General features: G+C 44.9%; 1 protein-coding gene across 1 annotated transcript in view; it reads left to right on the top strand.

Annotated features, from left to right (window-relative positions):
• slc30a7 (solute carrier family 30 member 7) overlaps positions 1 to 24,968 on the top strand; it is a 27,976-nt gene extending 3,008 nt beyond the window's left edge. The window contains exons 4-11 of the mRNA XM_080536034.1: positions 1,470 to 1,557; positions 1,979 to 2,111; positions 4,599 to 4,796; positions 6,024 to 6,074; positions 8,909 to 9,044; positions 21,567 to 21,657; positions 22,823 to 22,972; positions 23,781 to 24,968. Coding sequence (XP_080392160.1) covers positions 1,470 to 1,557; positions 1,979 to 2,111; positions 4,599 to 4,796; positions 6,024 to 6,074; positions 8,909 to 9,044; positions 21,567 to 21,657; positions 22,823 to 22,972; positions 23,781 to 23,828 — 895 coding nt within the window. The 3' untranslated portion in view covers positions 23,829 to 24,968. The remainder of the gene's footprint in view (positions 1 to 1,469; positions 1,558 to 1,978; positions 2,112 to 4,598; positions 4,797 to 6,023; positions 6,075 to 8,908; positions 9,045 to 21,566; positions 21,658 to 22,822; positions 22,973 to 23,780) is intronic.
• The last annotated feature ends 686 nt before the right edge of the window (positions 24,969 to 25,654 follow it).

Raw genomic sequence — 25,654 nt, forward strand, 5'->3', positions numbered from 1 at the left:
GTGTCACATTAGCATCTTAATGATACATTTTCAAATATAGCCTGAATTAAAAGGCACTTCTATCATGTGATCCCTGTCATCAGTCATTTCAGGAGCAACATAAATGTCTGCTACAACTTTGATCTTGTCTGTAAGAAGGCAGCAATAAGCCAAGCTTCATCTACCTTTAATCAAAAGTAACCTCTCCTTCTAAGCCGTAAGTGTACAATATGCATTGTTTTTATATGTTTTTATGCTACATAGCCAAAAGTATGTGGACACAATTATGGTCTGGGGCTGTATTTCGTGGTTTGGGCTAGGCCCCTTAGTTCCAGTGAAGGGAAATCTCAATGCTACAGAATACAATGAGATTCTAGAGAATATGGTTCCAATTTTGTTGCAACAGTTTGAGGTTGCCAACTCGTTCCTGTTTCAGCATGATAATGCCCCCATGCACAAAGTGAGGTCATAATGACATCACATGGTTTACCAAGTTTGGTGTGGAAGAACTTGATTGGCCTGTACAAAGCCCTGACCTCAACCCCATTGAACACCTTTGGGATTAATTGAAATGCAGACTGGCCAGGCCTTCTCATCCTACAACAGTGCCCAACCTCATTAATGCTCTTGTGGCTGAATGGGAGCAAATCTTTTTCCGTTGCGGGAATCATGTCCCAAAATCTAGTGGAAAGTCTTCCCAGAAGAGTGGAAGCTGTTATAGCAGCAAAGGGGAGACCAACTCCATATGAATGCCCATGGTTTTGGAATGAGATGTTCAACAAGCACATATGGGTGTGATGTTCGGGTGTCCACATACTTTGGCCATGTAGTGTACATACAGTGTAACGGTCTGACATACAGTAGGATGTAACTTGGAACATACCGGGGGTTAGGGTTGGGGCCCACCTGCTTTTATTTATTATTTTTTTCCCGAAAATATAAATCTTGCCCCTAGTGTAGTTAAATAGCCCTGCTGTACATAGTCGGTCCCTTACAACAAGATGGGATAATTCAGAAAGACATTTTATTTGTCTCAGTATTCTTCAGATGGACCTTGTTGTGGTTAATCTTAATCCTGGTGTTATTTTGATAAGTGATTCATCCTTGATCCTTGTTTACCTTTGTGTAATATAGTCCTCCTAACCAGTCCTGTGTTCCAGGTACAGTGATTCATCCTTATTCCTTGTTTACCTTGTAATACACAAAGGTTACACCTTAACTGCTTCAGGTTACACCTTAACTGCTTCAGGTTACACCTTAACTGCAAAAAAAAAAAAAAAGTTTTAGAAGGTGATACAAGAAGGTTTTTTTCCTTCTATCAATGGCCCCGGGCCTGAGCTAGATTACTCTTCCTGCCACGAATGGTGGACTGATGATTCACATGCTTAGCATTCAAATGTATTGATTGTAAGTCGCTTTGGAATAAGGCGTCTGCTAAATGCAAAAAATGTAAATGTAAACAACCACTCCTAACCAGTTGTGTCTTCCAGGTACGTGAGGGCGGAGGTGTTAGCAGGGTTTGTCAATGGCCTCTTCCTCATCTTCACTGCCTTCTTCATCTTCTCAGAGGGAGTAGAGGTGAGGCCGAAGAACATGAGAATTATCATTTTGACTTCCATTATAAATCACAACACTTGTTTTAATTGTTGGCTGATATAGGCCTCATTCTTGGATTTTACTACATAATAACGTTGTGATTTGGTTTAAAATCATCAATATGATGTAGCCTAATAATAATCCCTGCTACCCCCCTGTACAGTTTCTCTACTGTAGATAAATGAAAAATGATGACTGCCAATGGCCTCTGGCCCTAGCATAGATTACTTTTTCATACGATGACTGATGGAAAGATTATTCACTTACTTAGACAAATGTATTTGTCGTAAGGGTAAAGCGCTTTGGATAAAGGCGTCTGCTAAATGCCCAAACATGTAAATGTGATGAATCACAGTACTTGTGGTGATGTTGGAGCTGACTGGTTCTTCCTGTCACCTGACAGAGGGCTCTGGAGCCTCCAGATGTCCATCACGACCGCCTGCTTCCTGTGTCCATCGCTGGGCTGCTGGTCAACCTGGTGGGCATCTTTGTGTTCCAGCACGGGGGCCATGGCCACTCTCACGGCGGGGATGAAGGTATACAACCCAGGGCTCCCACGGGTCCTTGAAATCCTTGAAAGTTTGTGAATTTGAGGGGAAAAAATCACGGTCTTAAAAGTTTTTGAAAATAGACATGGGTCATTGAAAGTGCTTGAATTCCCCTCTGTCGAAAAAAAGAAAGAAGATTGTATTGTATTGCTTAACTTTACACATATTTGTATTGTATTGCTTAACTTTACACATATTTCACAATATATTGTTTTGCTGTGCTGTGGTAGAGAAGGCAAGAGACCATCTAGTGTTCACACATTCAAGTCTCACTTTTTAATTGTTGTCTGAGCGGATAGTTCCTATTATATAAATTCTCATCTAGGTCGGTCTCAAACTATACTTGGTTGGGTCCTTGAATTTGAGGGAATTGAATCTTGAAAATCCTTGAAAGGTGCTTGAATTTGATGTTTCAGAAGGTGTGGGAACCCTGTATACAACAGTGTTTCCTCTACATGCATTTCATCGTGGCGGTCCGCCACGATGGAATTTCCTCCGCCACCATGCAGATTTCTCAACCCAAAAAAAAAAAAAAAGATTTAGGCCGCTTTTCAGACCTTCACAGCGCTAGACACACCCACAAGCGCGAAGCTACGCGCTTGCAAAACTGTTTTGTGATTCCTCATTTAAATTACGTTGTACCTGTTACAATGACAATAAAGATCATTCATCTTCATCAAGATGAGAGATGGAGCGATCCGCTCACACAGCTGTCCCGCATCCGCTAATCAGCGCAGCACCGAACCGCCGGGCTCGTTGAGCGGATGCGAGGCAGCTGTGCCCGGGACCGGCCACTTCACATAAAGGAAGGAAGGAAGGAAGGAAAGAAAGAAAGCCGTGCACAAACGAGAGCTAAGTCAGACCGGGACGCTGCCAGTATGTGTGAGAGCCGGACTGCCGGCGTGAACATTTGAACCGTGTCATTTTATTTAATGGACCATTTCGTTGTCTGGTACCTGTACTGTAGCAATGACAAATAAAGTCCATTCCATTCCATTCCAGAGAGGGACGGACGGACGGACTACCCTTGTTTTTAATTTACAGGAAAACATTTTATTTTCGAGTTTTGGCTGAAATGACGTCGTGCGCGTTTCATGCGCGTGCACGGTCAGCACTACCCGCCACCATGGTAAAAATTCCTGGAGGAAACACTGTACAACCATGGTCTGTCTCCCCAGAGTTGGTTCTCTGTGGCTCAGTTGGGTAGATCATTGTGCTAACAACGATTAGGTTGTGGGGTTCAATTCCCGCTGGGACTGTTATATTATATACTGAAAAATTGCATGCACTCACTGCAATGTAAGTCACTTTGGATAAAAGCGGTCAGCTAAATGGCATCGATTTTTAATTGCAGAGTATATCTACAAACTACAGCCTGATTTTGACCAATGTGACTTGACTAATGTGTAAAAGCCATATTGGCTTGATTAAACCTCCCCTTTAAGTCTCTCTGCACCACTTCCTCTTCCATGTCTCTATATGTTACGGTTGTTTTCTCCTAGTCCTCTGTGCTCCTTTCTCTCTCTCCCTAGTCCTCTCTGCTCCTCTCTCTCTCTCTCCCAAAGTCCTCTCTCTGTGCTCTCTCTCTCTCTCCCTAGTCCTCTCTCTGTGCTCTCTCTCTCTCCCTAGTCCTCTCTCTGTGCTCTCTCTCTCTCTCTCCCTAGTCCTCTCTCTGTGCTCTCTCTCTCTCCCTAGTCCTCTCTCTGTGCTCTCTCTCTCTCCCTAGTCCTCTCTCTGTGCTCTCTCTCTCCCAAAGTCCTCTCTCTGTGCTCTCTCTCTCTCCCAAAGTCCTCTCTCTGTGCTCTCTCTCTCCCAAAGTCCTCTCTCTGTGCTCTCTCTCTCTCCCAAAGTCCTCTCTCTGTGCTCTCTCTCTCTCCCTAGTCCTCTCTCTGTGCTCTCTCTCTCCCCAGTCCTCTCTCTGTGCTCTCTCTCTCTCTCTCCCTAGTCCTCTCTCTGTGCTCTCTCTCTCCCCAGTCCTCTCTCTGTGCTCTCTCTCTCTCTCTCTCCCTAGTCCTCTCTCTGTGCTCTCTCTCTTGCCCAAGTGTCTTCGTTCTCATGTTATTGTGTTGCCCGGCCTACCTAACTCACACTGTATACAAATATACGCCATTTAGCTGACGCTGCTGTTATCCAAAGTGACTTACATTGCGTTGAGTGCATCCATTTCTCTGTGGGAATTCCCAGTGGGAGTTTCCAAGCGGGACTCAAACCCACCACCTAAGCGTTGTTAGTGCCATGCTCTACCAACGGAGCCACAGAGGACCATAATACCAACCGTGTAATATCCTAATAAACAAACAAACAAACAAACAACCCCCAACTTGATAGAAAGAAGTTGAAACCAAAAGGACTCCTGAGGTCACATTATAAAAGGACAACAAAAAGAAACAACCAAAATGGTTAGGAGGGGAGGAGGAGGAGGAGGAGGAGGAGGTGTGCATTTTTGTAAACAATCTGTTTCTTCTCTCACTTAAGGACATGGCCACAGCCACTCTTTATTCAACGGTAGCGCGAGTCATAGCCAGAGCCATGGGGTCCAGAGCCACGGGGGTCACAGCCATGGGGGTCACGGCCATGGGCACGAAGTCCACGAGTCCAAACACGGGCATGGAGACGGGCACGGACACAGCCACGGAGGGCATGGCCACTCTCACGATGACCCCCACCTCCATAGTAAGGCACTTACACTACCTATCTTCCTCTGTAGACTGAAGACCCCATCTCTTCAGGCTACACCTACCTTAACTGTCCCTCCGAAGACCTCTTCACCCCCTCTACCCCCCCTCTACTGTTTCTCTACTGCAAAACGTGAAAAAAAAACTCCTAGCATAGATTACTTTTTCTTACTATGGCTGATGGATAGACGTTTCACTTACTTAGACCAATGTATTTGTTGTAAGCCGCTTTGGATGAATGCCAAACATGTAATGGAATGTAAAGGTAAGGCCATAGGAGGGAGGGAGGGAGGGAGGGAGTGAGAGAGAGTGAGGACCTTCTCACTTGATTTAGTTCCAGAATCTATCAGAAATCTATTAGCGTTATATAAAGTGTCACTCTGAACGGTTGTAGTTTATTAGATTATGGAGAACCCTATGAATATCGACAGAACAGTTGTAAGGAACGCTTAACGCTAATCTTATGTAAACATCTTTGTGCAAGTGTGTTACAATTCAGAGGCCAACCGCCAAATCACAACCAAGAGTATTTTGATTGTATCTCGCTGAGAAAATGCCCACCACACAGCTAATCTGTTACCACACTGCTCAAATTAAATGAAATCCTCTTAGACTAGCAGGGTGACTCATTAGCTCTGTTTCCACAACAGTGCAAAAGCTGTGTGTGCCAGTGCGTGCCAAAGCCAATTGTTTTTCCATGGCCACTTCTGGGCTTCAAAGGTGCTTACTCCTGGTCATTTCGATACTTAAAAGTCTGGCTGTTATCGTCCTCTATCGACCAGGTCCCATCAAGTCAGGTTAATATCAAGGGCGGGATTTTCTAGTGCTTAAAGTTGGCTAGCTAACATGGTGGGAGGTTAGTATAATCAACAGTCAAATTAACTTGTACAGTGCTTTTAAAACTGAAATAGTCCCATTGAAAGCCCAACTGAAATTGTGATTTGAAACCCAACTGAAATTGTGATTTGAAAACCCAACTGAAATTCTAGATGGTTCTAAGGCAGGAGCACTGCTTGGCCCCTAGTTAACCGTGGCAGGCCCTGGAACAACTGTGGGAAGACAGCAGGGTTATTTAAAAAAAAGTATTGTTCTAAACTGTATTCTATTTTAACCTATGATGGCAGTTAAACCTTGTCACTTTTGTGAAGAAAGAAAAAAAATCTGGCTTTTTTTGTGTAGGTCAAACTGTTTGATGTTTTCAATTAATATTTTTCCTCTATTCTAGATGAAATCCAGCATACGCCAGGGAAGGGCTCCAGCAAACAAATATTGGAAGGTAATGATCAATCTTACGACTTGGTTCATTTGAAGCTTAATCCTTTCACCACCAGGGGGCCCCAGAGACTGAGAGTTCAGTTTACAAAAGTAGAGTGGCTTTCTGTGGCTTCCTTGAATGAGTGATATTTATTTAGCCCTGGTAACCAAAACATACATTCCTCACTGATTCACTGTTTCACCATGTACCAACATAATTTCTGTGAGTGTGTGTGTTTAGTGTCTGTTACCTTCTGTTCTGTTAAACAGATTGAACATGATCTACGCAAGTATCTCTGTATTTCTTTTAAACCTCAAACATAATCTATGAACTGAATCAATGTCTTCTCTCGTTTAGCTAAGGAAGCCCTGTTTATCAGCGCCAGTATTATGAAGCTGTGGGGCAACAGATTTTATGTTTACTTTGTAGCTCGACGTGTCCAGTGGCTTGCGCTCGGCGCACGCATCATCACGCTCGGCAGAAATGATGCAAATGATCCCGAAGCATCGCTTTAACGGCTGGCTATTATTAATGTTCCTGTGGTACTGATCTTGTATTAACTTGATTATTATTACATTTTCTGCCCACCTCTGCCAAAACTTTGTTGAGAGACTTTAAAGAGACACTCAGGGGATTTAGAGTGCAGTCGTCTTGCCCTTCTAGGGGACACTCGAGGCACAATGCCATCTTAGAAATAGCCCAGGAGCACTGTCACTTTAAACTGCTTTGTCCATGCCTCTGTGGGAAAGAACTGAGAAGAGAAAGTAGTTTGTCCCTTTCACCCGGCACATATAGAGGGGATGGAGAGAGAGAGAGAGAGAGAGAGAGAGAGAGAGAGAGAGAGAGAGAGAGAGAGAGAGAGAGAGAGAGAGAGAGAGAGAGAGAGAGAGAGAGAGAGAGAGAGAGAGAGAGAGAGAGAGAGAGAGAGAGAGAGAGAGAGAGAGAGAGAGAGAGAGAGAGAGAGAGAGAGAGAGAGAGAGAGAGAGAGAGAGAGAGAGAGAGAGAGAGAGAGAGAGAGAGAGAGAGAGAGAGAGAGAGAGAGAGAGAGAGAGAGAGAAAGAGAATTGGCCCTTTGGGAGGGCTACTCAGGGAAACACAGAGCCCACACAGAAGTTGGGGGGGGGGGGGTTGTGTGGAGAAAGGGTGCAGGGGGAGGGGGAGACGGAGGAGAAAGGAGAGAGGGGGGAGGGGGAGACGGAGGAGAAAGGAGAGAGGGGGGAGGGGGAGGTGACAGTGCAAAAGGTGACTTCACCCCTGGCCTTGTTTTGGCAGTTGGTCCTGGACCAGGATCCCCTGCTTCGGTATGTACAGCGTCGAGACTTGGGTGTCTCAGGAGGTTGTTCCGTATATCGTATCGTTATTTTTCTGATTTGTAAAGTACAAGGGTACTTTTGGGATTAAATGATGTCCTCAATACTCATTCTCAACTCCACAGTATACAACACATTGAGTCGCTCACACTTCTCTTTTGACAACAGTTGCGTAGGTGAACCCGTTGAAACTTTTGAAAGTCCCCCCCCCCATCCCGATAGTTTTCTTTGGATTGAAGCTTTTGTGCATTCTGTGAAATCGTGACAGCCGGTCTTAAGGGAATGCCATTCATCTGATATCTCAACCCAAAGTGAATGTCAAAGAGTCAACAAGGGTCACGTTGTGGAAGAGTTGCGTGGCCTTTGACCAATCATTGCTGTGTCACACGGACAGACGTGCACTTTCCAGTACAATAGCCTCGTAGTAGCCCCTGTAGCTGTGAGGCTGTGGAGGGAGTTTCCATTCCCATCACTAGTAGGGCAATGTGAATACCATGTGAATGCTGTGAGGCTGTGAGCAATGAAGACTGATCAGTGTTTCCCACAGAGTTTTGTGAGACTGGGGGTGGGTGGACCACTGTCTCACAAAGCATTGCTCACCCTTCCCGCAAAGTTCTACAGTAAAATCAATGTATGTGTTACGGTACATGTGGGAATACGGTACATGTGGGAAAACTAGAGTTAGGGTTAGGTGCTAGGGTGTTAGGGTTAGGGTTAGGGTTAGGGGTAGGGTTAGGGTTAGACATGCCAGCATGTACCAAGTGGACGTAGCACCTAACCCTAATCCTCGTTTTTTCCCACATGTACCGTTTTCCCACATGTACCGTAACATATGCATGTCAATCTTCTATGAACTAACTGAATTCGTTAAATTAAGAACTTTACTGTTCTAGGGGGAGAAGTGGGATCATTCGAATTGTATCCCTCTAGTCGGTAGATAAATTGTCACACCGCTTTTGTTTGTTAATGGGAAACGCTTGTGAATGGCAAATACGCTACAATTCGTTCACCTTCCCCCACTACCATGACCTTCTCTGGTAATGGTATAGTACACAGAAACTCCTGTTGTCCCACGTAATCATCGACATAATGTGTAACCACAACTACAGTATTAAAAGTATATGAGGGCTATAATAACAGTCATATAAAGAGTCAAGTGAAAGGTTATTGATCATATGCAAAGGATATGGAGGTCATAAACTGTAAACTGCCCATCCCTATGAGTTAACAATCTGCAATTTCGCGGACACACAAATTCTATGTGTGACACCATTTTATGAAGTGTCCATTGAGACGTGATTTGTTCTAAATTAAGGCAAACTTGTCCTTTTCCCAAATTGAAACAACAACTCATAAGCTAGTCTGCACATAATTCATCAGGCGGCAATGTCTGTAACCATATCCGTCGTGCTCAACGGTGTCCCCTGGTGGTTGTTTTGCCCAGGTGAATGACCTGAACGTTTAAGCTGTTTGTAATCGAAGATAACATGAAATACTCAAGACAATCCTATTTTTTATTTATTTATTATTATTATTCTTTTGCAGGAGTGTTTCTACATATCGTAGCTGACACCCTTGGCAGCATCGGCGTGATCATCTCAGCTGTGCTGATGCAGAAGTACGACCTGATGATCGCTGACCCCATCTGCTCCATGCTCATCTCCATCCTCATCGGAGTCAGGTGAGGAAGATCATCACAGTCAGCGTTTCCCACATGGTTTTCTGAGGCTGTGACGGGTGGAAAGAGAAAGAAAAGAAAAGTCTGGGAAAAAATGTTGGCCAGGGGGGGGGGGGGGGGGGGGGGGGGGGCAACATGCCCTAGCTCCAGCCTTTCCTGCTTCCCAACCTGCTCGAACACTTTCCGCAACAGCTCTGAAAACAGCACTACAAATACAATCGGTTCGTTATGAGACTACAGCGGGACGAATTAGACTATGGCGGCCTCCACTGTCTCGTCTATGTACGATACTATACGTCCCACCAGGGCAAGACCATAGACTCACTCACACAACATATCCCTTCTAAATGAGAACCTTACACATCCACTTCAATTCACTACTGCACATCAATGCTTAGATTGAGGCCTAGATTTAGATTAGGTTTGCGTTTGCATTTTCTGGAGGGAATACGATACATCAAAAGCACCGATGTGAGATCACTACCAGTCATGTCTGGAGTTAATGTTAACACATCACAGTGTATTACCCTTTAAACCAATGGTAAATTGACTCCTCAATGTAAAGGACTGGGCTTCTGAAGCGCAGCCTGATTGTAGAACAGTCTTGGATGTTTTTTTTTCCTTTCAAGAGTTTTACCACAGAACATTCCGGAGCTCTAGCAGAGTTGAGGTGAAACGCGAGTTTCGAACGCATGTCCTTCTCTGAACCAAGTCCGCTCCACCCTGGACCCGCTGCTCCTGACAGCTTCAACATAAGACGAGAAAGACAGAAAACACAAGCGTGCATTTTGGGGCATATTCTCCCTCAACCACTTCAAACTGGCCTCTTTGAATCTTTCTCGAATGCCACCACCACCACCACCACCGCCGCTGTAGAAGGCCGAATTACAGGACCCATACAGTGGGGCGGAGCTGTGGGGGCTACCAGAACACATGGCATCCCAGAAAACACTCTTTGTGCTTTTCTTTGTGGCATTTCTTCAAACGTCTACCACGTCAAGATGCAACAAGATACTTTATTTACGTTTTATGCTGTGTAAGCTTAAAAGCACGTTACACTTTTAAAGCTACAGTCGTCCCCCAAATGACCACTGTGGAGCCAGTGAGGTAAAAAGGGATCCCGAATATTCGATCGGAGCCTCCAGAATGCACCCATGAGGAAGCCCAGGATGATTGATTGGGCTGCCCTGTATATATCTGAGATGATTCAGACATGGCGTGGCCATGCAGTGATTATGATCTTGGAAGACCTAAACCTCAAAAATAAGAGCGCATTTATTGTACCACGAAACATAAATAATGTATTTACTGACATAAATCTATTTAGATTTTATGTGGCCTGTGAGACGTGTGGGCTGGAACAGACTTTTATAGTCTGTCAGAGAGACACACAACCCATGTTTTTTAGTTTTTATTTGCTATTTCATTCGGCTGCTGTACTTTGCTGCAGTCTTCCGTATGTATAAAGTGAACAAGCAAAGTACCCCTGTCTGTATTCAAAATCCTTTCTGTGCTGTGAACAGAACACACCACGCGTGAAAGAGTTTTAGCCTTTTTCTCTCAAATCGTCTCTGGAATGTGTTCATGTGCCTATTGTATCACAGATAATGAGTGTATAATGCTTAATGCTATCTTTTATTGTAGACCCTCCTCCTCCTCCCCCCTCTCTTTTTTTAATCTGTCTGAGTGCGGTTTTGTGTCATCGACCCTTAAAACGAAGGCATTTCTCTTTCAAGTTTCTTAGCTGTCCAGGAAATTAACAGCTGGACAATGAGCACAGGCCCACCTATTCTACCAGGCTTTCCTTCTCGGAACAAAGCGAGGCCTCTGGGGCCTATTTCAATACAGGTGCGACACGAAGCCAGGGAAGCAATAATGTGTTGGCATGGCGGTTGCGGACCGTATGCTGATTAAACACCACATAGAATAATGGGAAACAGGTTTAAAAACCTCAAATAAGTGGATAAAACACACAGTTAACGTCGACGTTATAAAAGCACTTAATCTTGCAGCTGTTACTTTGCCGTGCTTATTTTTTTATGTTTAAGGACTTTTTAGAGAGGGAGAGAGAGAGAGGGAGAGGGAGAGAGAGGGGGAGAGGGAGAGAGAGGGGGAGAGGGAGAGAGCGAGAGAGCGAGAGAGAGAGAGAGCTGAGGGCAAACAAACAGGGCTGTGAACTGGGGATTTGAAAACATTTCCCCTTTGTGGTGATTATCTGGGAGCTCCACCCAGATGTCCGAGGCCAGGTCGGAGATTAATTTCCATGTGCCTTGATGTTGTGTTTTGTCACAAATGTTTGTTTTCATTTGTATTGTAATCACCTTCCTGTTAGTTTTAAGTGCGGTGTGAAATTCCTCCGGGGCCTCATTGTGATGTCACGATTCTGTCTTTTATTACATCGCGCTGAGAGGGCTGGATCAGTTCCAGAGCAGTTCTCATTCCATCGCTGTCCCTTTATAACACGTCTGTTACGCACACAGCTGAGGAAAGGTCTGGGATATTGACTCCCCCATTTGGGCTGGAGCCAATCAGAGATCGATCGATGAGCCTGGGGAAAACTCTTTGCACCCCAACTGAGTACGTTCCCCTTTCCTCCCCACAATGCAACATGATTGGTCATGCAAATTGACATCCTGGAACTTTTGAAGCTAAGGAAGTGTAATTGTCATGATCCTTTTTTGGGGATTGTTGGAGATAGGAGATGTTGGCTCACAGACATGTAGTGGAGTCAGTGGGTTGTTCCCTCTCCCTGAACCCCAGCTGAGTGATTACTGACAATGGATGAGGTTTTATTTCCCTTATCTGACGTTGACCACATTCAGAGGATAATAATAATAACTGTTATTTGTATAACACATTTCCTGCAAACGTTGCAGCTCAAAGTGCTCATTGGCTCCAGCCCAGGGTAGAGAACACTCTTAAGGATAGATTAGATTAGAGAAGAAGTATCTAAGTCATTTTTTCTGAGTGGGGCAGTCCCACTCATATTTCCGTTTTTATTGGGACAGAGACGGTAGAGATTTGACAGGAAGGATGGGTGAGAGAGAGAGGAGGGATGACATGCAGGATATGTCCCCGGCCGGAATCGAACCGCCCCTAGATTAGATAAGATTAGATTAGATTCAACTTAACTGTCATTGCAGGGAACAAGTACCAGACAAGGAAATGCAGTTTAAGCATCCAACCAGAAGTGCAAATAGTGATCTAAGAAGATGATATAAAACCATGACAATGACAGGGGCTGTTTCCCCCATGCCCCTGTAACATCAATACCTGGAACAACCCTTTGCGCTTGTGTGTGTTGCGCGTTGGGCCGCCCCCAGTGTGTGCGTCTCTGTCGAGGCTTGGTGGCTGCTGGCTTCACACACTGAGGGGGGGAGGGGGTGGGAGGAGGAGGAGGGGGGGGGGGGGGGGTAGCTCGCTCTGCTGGTCGAGACAGATGGAGCTGACTTGCGGAGCCTGTGATTAGTGCCTGGAAGAGTGGTGGTTAGAGGCCCTTTTGGTGGTTCCTGGACTCTCTCTTAGCGGGCTGTGGGTTCGCCTGGGGGACCATATGGGTCCCTACTGTTGGCACCAGCATCCAGGCTCTCCCTCTCTCACAATCTCAGTTTTCATCGTGCTGCCGGATCAGAGAAGCGCCAGAGGCCTGTGTAATTAGGCCCGAGATGAAAGCCCAAAACACTGATAAGGTGGGCGGGGGAAGTGTGCATTTAGCATAAATGTTTAATCATGCACTACTTAGGTGACTTTGATGGTCTCGGGGATGGCGTCGGTCCACATGGTTTTGCGTAGCCTTGTGTTACGCTAATTGATTTGGATTAGACGTTACATGGATGAGTGCGGTTCTGGTGGTCTCGGATCTGTTTTTATTTATCTGATCGGTTTTTAACGGCTTGACGTCACCACCACCACGTGTGATACTCACCTATTAGAAATGTGAATCATCCTCTTCGTCACGTCTCTCTCTCCCCACCTGCAGTTCATTACAGTTAGTCAGAGGCGCCTGGGTGGCGTAGCTCTGGTAATTACAGGGTCGCTGGTTCGATTCTGGCCATCGACATATCCTGCATGTCATCAGCTCCTCTCTCACACCCATCCTTCCTGTCATCAATCTCTACTGTGTCTATCCCAATAAAGCAGAAATGCCCTAAAACATATATATATACAGTATATATATATATATATATATTATATATGTATACAGTGTTTCCTCTACATGCATTTCATCGTGGCGGACCGCCACGATGGAATTTCCTCCGCCACCATTCAGATTTCTCAACCCAAAAAAAAAAAAAAATTTAGGCCGCTTTTCAGACCTTCACAGCGCTAGACACACCCACAAGCGCTGAAACTGGACCAGTCCGTGTGTGTCGCGAGTATTGAACTTGAGGCTGCGTTCGTAAATTCGCTCTGAGAGCCCCGGAGCGCACACTGGGTTCAACGTCATAAAGGGACCAAGTCATTTGATTGGACAAGAGGCATTCCGTGAGTGCTGATCAGATTTCCAGAGCGTATTTACGAACGCGCCCTGGCTGTCACCCGAACACCGCGAGCTAGCGTAGTGTAGTGTAGTATAGGATGCGTAGTGTAGTGTAGTGTAGGATGGAGAGAGAGAGGAGAAGCCTCTCTATGTGTTACCTATGTCCAGTGTACTAGAACCACTCTAACAGGAGTGTTTGTCCGTGAATAACACCGGCTATGCCCGGGGTAGAAACACAAGACTATAGCTGGATAAGGTCTACAGGTCTACACGGTCATTTTAAGCCGTCGACCAGCCCTCTACGACCACGGGAAGTCATGTTAAAAGTGAAGATACTTCTGTTAAACTAAGCTAAGCTAAACATCGCTAATCGCTAACTCCCTCCTGGGCTTAAAGTGACAAGTAATAACGTTGTGAAAAAAAACGTCAGATCAGTGTTTTTGTTTTTATTGACAACGGAATTACATGCTGGAAAAACATGCAGACACAGACAATAAGAGACACACGGGAGAAGTACAGGAAAACATTTTATTTTTTGGGGCCATCCTCGAGTTTTGGCTGAAATTACGTCGTTGTTTTGAGCGCGCGTGCGCGTTTCATGCGCGTGCACGCGAAAAAATCGCGAGCGCGCGCTGAGCGCGCGCGGTCAGCACTACCCGCCACCATTGTAAAAATTCCTGGAGGAAACACTGATATTATATATGTATATTATATATGTATTAGCCTCATAGCATAATTGCCTAAGTCATATTTTGGCCAAATTGAGATAACTCTATTCTCCTAACACTGCTGATTCACTGTGCATTATTGCCTTTATGACATCAGCCTATCAGAATGCTTGTTACACTCCAAAATCACTATCTGCCCAAGTCATCTCTTTGACATTGGCATTTTTGACCCTACATACCACAAGTGAAGCATGACGTAGGGCATAGGCAATTATGCTACGAGGCTAACGATATATTTAAAAAGTTAGTCAGAGTTAGTCATTAGACAAACAGAGACTGCTGTTCCCTTTGACCTCTTCCACATCGTTCCCCACCAGGGTTTCCTGTTGGTGACGTGAGTGTTGCAGCGCAGCCTCCTTCTCTGTGGTGATGAATGTGTTTCAGTGTGGCGGGGGCCGCATAGGTTAGATAACAAGGCCAGGAAAACCTACTTCTTCTTCTCCTCTGTCCGTGCGGCCACTCCTCTTTGCGATGGGGGGGGGGGGGGGGGGGGGCACTGCTTGAACTGATGTGTCGTCATGTTTGATGATGTTCTCCTCAGTTCTTCTCTTTCATGCAGAATTGGGGCGTTGCCAACACAGTAATAGTAGGATAGATCTGTTACTGACTCTGCTGCGTGAATCATAGGGACTGGACTTGGCGCTGCGTTAGTCTTTGTTGTGGGGCTTTGAGGCGTTCCTTGCCTCCTATACCCACAATGCCCCCTGATTGCAGTTGGCCCCTCTGTTTTGTTAATGACAGTTGGTGGAATTTGATCGTGTAATTTAAATTTGGTCTATTTTTTTTGGGTGGCAGTTGAGCAGTATCATGTTCAAGGATGAAGTTTCTGATGTGTTATTTTTTTATAATATACATATGGCCTTCCGTGAATGGTATGGCTTAACATTTTTTAATAATGTTAACATGAATGAACATGTGCGTGCGTGTCCGTGTGTGTCTGTATGTGTGTGTCTGTGCACGACACGTGTGTCTGTATGTGTGTGTCTGCGCGTGTGTCTGTATGTGTCTGTCTGTATGTGTGTGTCTGTATGTGTGTCTGTATGTGTGTGTCTGTATGTGTGTGTCTGTGTGCGTGTGTCTGTATGTGTGTCTGTGCACGACACGTGTGTGTCTGTGTGCGTGTGTCTGTATGTGTGTCTGTGCGCGTGTGTCTGTATGTGTGTGTCTGTGTGCGTGTGTGTCTGTATGTGTGTGTCTGTCTGTGCACGACACGTGTGTGTCTGTATGTGTGTGTCTGTGCGTGTGTGTCTGTATGTGTGTGTCTGTGTGCGTGTGTGTCTGTATGTGTGTGTCTGTGCGAGTGCGTCATGATGGAACTGCCTCATGTGTTCTGCCTCATTGTCCTTCTCAACACTAGCAGCTCAGAGGCTAGGAGGAGGAATGTGGGTCTTGCCCTCAACCCAAGGCCCCTCGGCATTCCTACAGACTCTTGGCAGCCCATTGAAAGAGCTTTTCGGTGGCGTAGCTCCTCTCTCTCTCTCTCTCTCTCTCTCTCTCTCTCTCTCTCTCTCTCTCTCTCGTCTTCTCCTATCGTCACGCTTTGGTTAAATTTCCCCAATGCGTTAATGTTGTGTCAATATGAGTGAAGTTTACTGGTAGTGTAAGAAACATCCCTGTCTGTCTGTCTGTCTGGCGCTATGAAGCCTAAGCTGTGTTGACTGTCCTGTAGGAGTCTCTGTCATGTGGTTGAGATGGGGATCACACTGGACCACTCTTGCTAATATCTTTGGGTCGATTTGATTGTTGATAAACAATGTGTGCCATTAATACTTGAGTAGCAGTAGTAATGATGATACCACTAGTACTACTACTGTTTATAAAGCTCTCACTGGCACAGCACCAGAATATCTGAAAGACCTTTTGCTAGCATTATCAGCCCCAAGCTCTCAGGTCTTCTGACGCTGGTTTTCTCTGTGTACCACATGTACAAAAGAAGAGATTTGGTGAGGCTGCATTCTTATTTTATGCACCCAAATTGTGGAATGCACTGCCAGTTGACATTAGGGATGCAACCTCAGCAAATATGTTCAAGTCAAGACTAAAAACCCATCTTTTTAATATTGCCTAAATAATTACATTATGATTATATAATGATTGGAGCACTTTGAGCTGCAACGTTTGCAGGAAAAGTGCTATATAAATAAATGTTATTATTAGTATTACTACTACCACTACTACTACTACTTTTACTACTAGTACTAGTACTACTACTACTACTACTACTAATAATAATTTCTATTAGGCTAGCTGTGGGCCTCGGAGGTGAGTCAGTGAGGCAGCTTCTGCTACACAGGAAGGCGGTGGAACAATAGCCTGATGTCAGAGCAGGGCAATCCCCTCGCGCTGGGGGCCTTCCTGTTTTCATTTGATTGTCCAGAACATTGGCAGACATGGGAAGACTGCTTAAAACGCCTTCAGGGAGTATTACCGTAGTATTAGTGCATTTGCTTTATAAATGACACATAATGTACATTCAGAACCACAAGAGAGCAAACAATCACCGTGGAACTACACTGCTTTGAACTTCTTACTTATTATATAATAATAATAATAATAATAATAATAATAATAATAAGACATGCAATTTAGCTTCCGCTTCTATCCAAAGCGACTTACATTGCAATGAGGGCATACATTTTTCAGTATACTGTATATGGTCCCGGTGGGGCCAACTCACAACCTAAGCGTCTAACACGCCTCGGCCATGTTGGATGGTCCTTTGCCAGTTTCCCAGCCTCACCCCAACACAGGCCCACAGTCTTCAGTTCTCCTACACGGAAGCCAAGCCACTTTGGCGCACCCCATGGTCGATAGACAGACAGACAGACAGACAGATAAATAGATTGATACTTTATTGATCCACGAGGGGGAAATTGAGGCGTTACAGCAGCTCACACCATCAACAACGACGACAACTAACAAACAGACGATAGTATACAAACAGACGACAGTTGTTGCTATGGCGTCTGGTGGCTCCATTTTAAGTAGCTTGCCTAGCCATCTAGTCTGGTTTCTGTTTTCATGGGTTGTCTGGTCCTGGTCCTTTCTGGTCGACTCCTGGCATCAACAGCAGTCATGGAAGGTGGCTAGGGATTCATTTTGGTCTTTTCGGTGGCTTGGTAGCTTTCACTGATTTTACTGCACATTTTCTATTTTCTGATTTACAGTATTATATTATAGTTGTCAAAAAATATGGCGTCAATACATTCTTAGTAGCAGGCCTGTTCAGTGAAAAACATGGTTTGATATACCCCACAGATATTTAACAAAATGCTTGTCTGTGCTAGATTGTTAAGTGTGTTATTTGCGTGTGCATTTCAAAGACCACAGAGATTTGGCCAGAAGTGCTGAGCTGTCAGGAAACGTATGGATCACTTAAAAGGCCTCCTCATTACTGCTAATGCAACAATAGCATAATGCTGCTTCAGTGGCTCCGCATACCTTCGTAATAGTTTTGAACTGGGGGAAGAGGATGTTGTTGCTGGCATCCACTATCATAAGGTGCAGTTCGTCAATGTGACTCGTCGGTTAATATCATAGCTGCTGTTTCTTTTCTCTTTTCTTTTTTCTTTTTTTGCCAGGAAATGTTTTCGTATATAAAAACATGCAATAAAAAAGGCCTGGTCCGTGTTTCTCTCATCCATCAAGTCATCCTGACATGATCCTCCTCTTCTTGGCGGCAGGCGGTCGTAGTTGACTTAACTATGCTTCTGGTTCCTGGCAGCTGCATAATGGCTCGTTGTGATTGGTCCAGACTGACTAACGCAGAGCAGGAAGACGTGAACAGACGCGTATGTTAATGAGCTTGTAGAACATGGCGCTGTCATGGCGACAGTGTAGTAATGCATGGAAGATGGTCAGAAGCAGCGGTGGTGGTGGGAGGGGGGGGGGGGGTTAACCAAAGGGATTTTTATTGCCCACGTTGATAAGAGCAGTAAGGGTGGAGGAATTCAAGGGTGGAGGGAGTGAGTGAGGGAGGGAGGTGAGTGGGTTTTTGGGGGGACGCAGAGAGACGCCAAGCCCGAGGAACCCTCTAATGACTCTCATATGCAGCGGTGGTCGGCCCTGTGGTTTTGGAAGACGAGTCTGGCAGAACCAGAACTGGGCTTCTGGAGACAGCAGCCACAAGATGGTTGTCACGGGAAGGGAGGAGGGGTGGGGGGGGGCGGGTGGGGGGGGGGCTGTGAGTGGCTAGCGTAGCGTGGCAGTGTGGAGGCTCTGTGAGGTCATCTGTTAAGCTACGCTGGCGGACTCGGTGGTCGTCAGCAGGGCTACCGATATACCCCGTGGGCCAGTTACACAGACAAGGCTTTAAAAGGGTAATCCTGGACTAAAAAAGCATCTTCGGTGGAGGTTTTTTGACATTGAAAAAGTGTGATTTATTCCACGACTAGGGCTTAAACCGTGTCTGTGAAACCGCCCCCCCCCCCCCCATTGATTCCAAAACCTTTTTCGAGCTTAGCTTTGCAGGATGTGGCAGAGGTGGTTTGGATTGATGACAAACCTTATCCCTTTGACCCCTAGGCTTGCCTTTTCGTGAGGTATTCCAGACTATCAATGGGTTGATGTTGGAACAGAACAGAGCTGAGTGGAAACTGGAAATATCACAAAAAAATTCCAGTAATTACCATGACATTTGTCACACATTCAGAGTCTTTCCCTTGTTCGGTCAAAAAACCTGAGGAATTCTTCGCCTTACAGTTCTGTCTGTACCTGTGAGCCGTGCCAACCTCCGGTATTGTTAAGTGTTCGTATTGTTTAGCTTGACTCCTGCCCCAGTCGCTCCGTATCCCTTTTAACCAGACATGGCATTCCTTTTTCCTGAGCTAGTCATACATGCATAACTAAAAAGAGAGGCTTTCAGTCTGAGGTCATTACATTTACGTTGAACATTTTTAGACATTTAGCAGACTAGCCTTTATCCAAAGCGACTTACAACAAGTACGTTTGTCTAAGTAAGTGAGTACATCAGTCATCATAAGAAAAAAACAAATCTATACCACGACCAGGGCCCCAAAAAAGCGGTACCAAGACCCCCACCCCCCCCAGAGCTCCTATTATTTGGTCATACCTGTACCCCTGGAAATTCCTTTAGCAGGCAACTTCAAAGGTCCACTATCACGCGATACTTAGCCTATATTTCCATTCTGTAATGCTTACCGTGTACCTATGTCTATCCCGTACATACCTGTTTTTTCTTTTTCCTTTCCTTCTTCAAACGTGCAGCCAATACGACCATGTCCATCAGGGGGATTCCCTTGATGTCTTCACCAAGGGCATGCTCAACGCTCTGTCTCTCCTTAGGAGGAATGTTAATGAGTTAACCGGTTATGGAATAACACTGTGCAGTTGTTGTTTTTTGTGAAGACGTGGCTTTGATAACAGCTCTGGACTTATGTAAGAGCAATTCATGCAATTAAAAATGTCTTATGACGTTTTAAACATCTTTAGCAAACAGTTCGCTTACTCCTTACCTTTTTTTGACTTGATGCCTGATGCTACACATCCTCCTCCATCCCTTCAGTGCTATGTCATTGTAGGCGCCAGGTATGGGTTGTGCTGTTGTCTGTTGTTGTTTGTTGTTCGCTGTTGGGTTGTGGGGTCACGTGTAGGGATTCGAGTCATGTGGTGTTGGTGGTGCGTCAGTGTTGCGTCAGTGGTAGTATTGAAATCAGCTGTTCACCTGTCGGAATTGTGTGAATGGAAGGAGAGTGGGTGAGTGGGGAAGTCCTACTTTTGCTGACCGCTTTAACAACGCTTTTATAAGTCACTGTTTTGATAATCTTGAGACGCTGTTTTTAATGTTTTGTGATACCGTTTCACCCTTTGTTTTTATCTACAATAAACATACCAAACGTACTTTCGGAAACAGTGATTCATTGACAGCCAGCGCGTCGGGCAGGTATTTTTCCCCTACTTAGCCTCTCGGCAACAAAGTTTGTTTTTTGATAGTCGCCCAACAGTCATAATGCACATCCGCCTTGCTCTCTCTCACTCCTCTAGTCTGTCAATCCACCTGTCTGCCTTGCTTTTTCCGAGAGAGATCTACAGACATAACCTCTTAAAACACATGAACACTCCTGTCCTAGATAGCGAGTTTGTTAGCTTTGCTGTGGTGCGCTGTCAGTGTGTGACAGTGAGTAGTTATCACGCGACGCCCTATGATGTGACGTTACGATGTTTGCAGAGCCACCTGGGGGGGATTCCATCAACGTCGCTAAAGGAAAATCCAGGCTTATTCTGATAAATCTGGTGAGATTTATTGGAAAATCCAGACTTATTTTTGATAAATCTCACGAGATTTATCAAAACATAAGGCTGGATTTTCCTTTAGTGACGTTGTTGGGTTACCCCCCTGGACTGATACATTGTTGACATGTTCGCCAATGTGCTTCTCCCCCCTTGAAAGGAACACATGATCCGTCCAGACATACAAGTATAAGCCAATCATGTAGACAATCTTTGAAATTCAGAAATGTTTAAATGTTTTCATTTCAAGCTTCAGCATTGAGGTAAACCGGCGAGTCATTGGGGTAAACAGACAGAGTATTTTCCAGCAGTCTCCACAGCCTCCGTTGGGTCCTAAAGACAGCTGGTTACCCGCCACCCACCTACCAGCCCAGGCATTTGAAGTTTTTGCGGTTCACGTCTTTTACATTTCAGACATTTCTAACTGGTTAATAGTGTGTGTAGGTTAGTCGAATGCTAAATTAAACACACTTTTGCCTCCCTACCTTTTTAGTCTTACATGTAGATTAGAAGAAGCCTGCCAGGTTAATATGAATGCTGTCAGGAAAGGTTGGTGTGAAATACGTCATGGACAGTGAGTTGGACTGGTGATCAGATGGACTCACAAGTTCAAATCCCACCTGGGAACACCACCACTAGTGTGCCCTTGAGCAAGGCACTTCGCCCTAACTTACTCTGGGGGTAATCTCTAAAAGTTAGTGGTTTTGGATAATAGCGTCAAATGCTAAAATGGTAATAAATGTAAACGTCAGCCGTGGCGGCTGTGGCGCAGGAGGTAGAGGAGCCGCCGTCTAATGATCGCAAGGTTGGCAGATCGGCGGTTCGAGCCCCGGCTGGCCACATGTCGAAGTGTCCTTGGGCAAGACACCAAACCCCAAATTGCTCCCAGTGAGCGGGGCCGGCCGGCGCCTTGCATGGTAGCTTGGCCGCCATTGGTGTGTGAATGTGTGTGTCCGTTGTAAAGTAAGCGCTTTGGATAAAGGCGATATATAAGTGCAGTCCATTTACCATATTTACCATCTAGCTCAACCTGTCTGTTGTCCTCCTCCTCCTCCCTGTCTGCCTCAGCGTGGTGCCGTTGCTGAAGGCGTCGATCGGGATCCTGATGCAGCGTACGCCTCCCTCCCTGGACAACGCCCTGCCAGAGTGCTACCAGAGGGTAAGAGCCACCTCACAACATGTACTACTGAACAGCGCTAACATTAACATTAACATGGTCTTAAGTGGGCCGCCCCCTCTTCTACTGGACCTGTCCGGTTGTTTAAGTGTAGATGAGGAAGTGTAATGAGGAGACGAGTAGCGGAACCCGCTCGTTTAATGGCCGTAATGGTCATATGCATACGCTGCCTGTCCGCTTTGACACTAATGCTATCTCCAACCTGGCTCTTAATCCCTGGCGCCCCGCTGGTGGAACGAGCTTCCCCACTGCTGTCAGGACTGCAGAGTCACTACCTACCTTCCACTGTAGACTGAAGACCTCCATCTCTTCAGGCTACACCTGAACTGTCCCTCCTAAGACATCTTACAACACCATCCGCCATCCAACACCCTGCCAACATTTAAAGGCCCTCAAAACCCACCTCTTCAAGCTTGCCGTCACCAGTTAACTCTCTCCCCCTCCCCTTCCCATGTGTCCCCAGCACTACGTTAATTAGGCCCCTATACTTTCTTTTATTTATTTTTTATTACTACTCAATCTTTTCAGTTTGTAAAGCATCTTTGAGTGTCTAGAAAAGCGCTATATAAGTCTAATGTATTATTATTATTATTATTATTATTATTATTATCTTCATCCCCTCTACCACATGTACAGTTTCTCTACTGTAAAAAAACAACAACACATGAAACCTTTTGGTTTCATTCAGAAATCGCGTAAACTTATCTCAGTAATAATATGTGTCTATACAAGTAGCCACAGTTATTTTATGAGGCAAATGGAATGGGGGGGGGGAGATGATCATGATGCTCTTGGGAATTGTCACAGATTAAATCAAACAATGTTAGATAAGTTGTACCATAGATCTAGGGTTTGACGCTACATAATAATATCGTTAGCCTCATAGCATAATTGCCGACGTCATATTTTGGCCAAATCGAGATATCTGCCTAACTCTACTCTCCTAACACTGCTGATTCACTGTGCAGTATTGCCTATGCCATCAGCCTATCAGAATGCTTGTTACATTCCAAAGTCACTATCTGCCCAAGTCATCTCTTTGACATTTTTGACACTACATACAAAGATGGCTCGGCTGACCACAAGTGAAGCATGACTTAAGCGATTATGCTATGAGGCTAATGATATGATGTGTGTTTACTTGCAGGTGCAGCAGCTGCAGGGAGTGTACAACCTACAGGAGCCTCACTTCTGGACCCTGTGTACAGACGTCTACATCGGCACGCTCAAGCTGCTAGTAGCGCCCGACGCCGACTGCCGCTGGATCCTCAGCCAAACACACAACATCTTCACACAGGTCTGACACACACACACACACACACACACACACACACAACATCATCTTCACACAGGTCTGACACACACACACACACACACACACACACACAACATCATCTTCACACAGGTCTGACACACACACACACACACACTCACAACATCTTCACACAGGTCTGACAAACACACAACATCTTCACACAGGTCTGACAAACACACAACATCTACACACAGGTCTGACACACACACAACATCTTCACACAGGTCTGACAAACACACAACATCTACACACAGGTCTGACACACACACAACATCTTCACACAGGTTTGACAAACACACAACATCTACACACAGGTCTGACACACACACAACATCTTCACACAGGTCTGACAAACACAACATCTTCACACAACATCTTCACACAGGTCTGACAAACACACAACATCTTCACACAGGTCTGACAAACACACAACATCTACACACAGATGGATTTACAGAGGAATTACTTATGTTGTAACAGCACATAGTGGGGCGGCTGTGGCACAGGAGGTAGAGCCGGCGTCTAATGATCGCAAGGTTGGCAGATCGGCGGTTCGAGCCCCGGCTGGCCACATGTCGAAGTGTCCTTGGGCAAGACACTGAACCCAAAATTGCTCCCAGTGAGCGGGCCGGCGCCTTGCATGGTAGCTTGCCGCTATCGTCAGCAAACATTACACTAATTACACTTTCCCTTTGAAAACATTAATAAATAAAATACCAATGCCAAGATGTAGCAAAGAAAACAGAACTGTGACTGACAGGTTTTCTAAATGTTATTATGTTGTCCTCAGGCTGGAGTTCGGCAACTCTACGTCCAGATTGAAGTGTCAGCGATGTAGACGCCACGTTCCTCTCTTATCTTCTCTGGAGTCCTGGGACCAAGCCCTCTGTTTGCTGCTGCTGTGGGGGTTCCTCCCCCCCCCCCCCCCCCCCCCCCCCTAAACTCTCATCTCTCTGGGCCTGAACGTCCACATCCAGAAGAAGGACCAAGATGGAAGCAGCTGCAGGACGCGCGCTACAGGACTGTAACCAGGGAAACAAAACGGGGGAAAACCCCCCAAACTTGCCAATGATGGTGTGACACAGTATCTGCAATGGAAAAACTATAACTTTGCAACTGATATTGCAAACACTGCACACCTCCTCCCCCTCCTCCTCCCTCCTCCTCCTCCTCCCCACCTAACCATTCTGGATGTTTCTTTGGTTTGTCCTTTATAATGTGACCTCACAAGTCCGTTTTGGTTTCGACTTCCTCCCATCAAGTTGGCGGTTGTAATTTGTAACTATTTGTCCGGTTTGAGTTGAAGTGCATTTCAATGGTCATTCGTGTTAAAACTCTGTAACCCGTGTGAAAAAATTCCATTGATAGTCTATTTTTGTACGTAAAAACTCTGTTATCATGGCAGTCACATAATCACAAGGAGCATTATTCCATTCGGCCATTTAGTTGCACCTTGCAGGTTTGAACCGAACTGTTATTCTGGGTTTCTAAAGTGCCTTTTTCATAGAAAATCACGGACAATCTTAAGTCGGATCTAATGTGCGGAAGACTATTTTGTTCGCTGACTAAAGACTAAAATCATGTCAATCTTCAAGACGCAGGGGGAATTCAGACAAGACGGTTTGTTATTGGTTTTGTTATTGCAACAGTGGGTTCCATCCTTGATCCAATATCCATTTAGAGGCCGTCAGGGTTTGACTTCCAAAGAGAACATTGTCAGAATCCCTCTTGACCGCTCTGAAACGCTAACACATTCCCTGGACAGCACGACCCAAAAGCAAAAACCTAAAGCCATTACCCTGTCGAATGAGATGGTCAAGACACTAAGGATTAATGTCAAATGAGATGGTTAGTGAAAATGAAGTTGGCTTAAAGCCTATGAGTTCATTCCCCTTTATTCATTGGTCAAGTTTTATTTAACAAGCCAATTGGCCAGTTCCAATATTTTTTCTGAACTGTAATAAATGATTTTACTGCATGTTACTTATTCATTCTCATTTACCTGTCAGTGGACGCATGGAGATCTCCATCTTTCACTTTTTAAATAATGGTATTCATATTTTTGGAGAAGGAGTGAAATATAAATCTATTAAAAAAAAAAGAAAAAAAGTGATTACTTAGTTTGACATTCCATTCCTGTTTGAGGTGCCATGCTTGACTTTGGATTTCCACGATTCTCTGTGAAAATCTGAATATACTGTGACGTATCTGCTCTCAATAGGTATAGAGATGTCTTACTTTTAAGACATATCTGACCCTTAGAGAAAAGATTGGAATTGCCATTTCTGATCATTGCAATTATGTTCACCATATAGTATCAATAAACAACCTACATAGCTTTAAATAAAATAAAATAAAAGTGCATGTAAGAAAGATAAACTTGTTGAACAGACCGATTACTTATACCGTAACTGATTGTGGTACACTTTACCTAGAGCATACAGGTTTGTGTTGATCACAGGGTTCGGTTCGGGTCCATTCCTGGTTAATTCAGGAAGTTAATTGAATTCCATAGTTGAAGAATGGGAATTCATTTTCAATTATTTTTCAGTTAATTGAAAATCTGAGTATGTGGGTATATTTTTAAATAGATTATTCTTTTAATAAAAAACTTTGGTATTGAAATTTTAATCAGAGCTTCAAATCACTTCCTGATTCCCCTAG

The sequence above is a fragment of the Nansenia antarctica genome (assembly GCF_963989245.1).
Source record: "Nansenia antarctica genome assembly, chromosome: 1".
Taxonomy (NCBI): Eukaryota; Metazoa; Chordata; class Actinopteri; order Argentiniformes; family Microstomatidae; genus Nansenia; species Nansenia antarctica.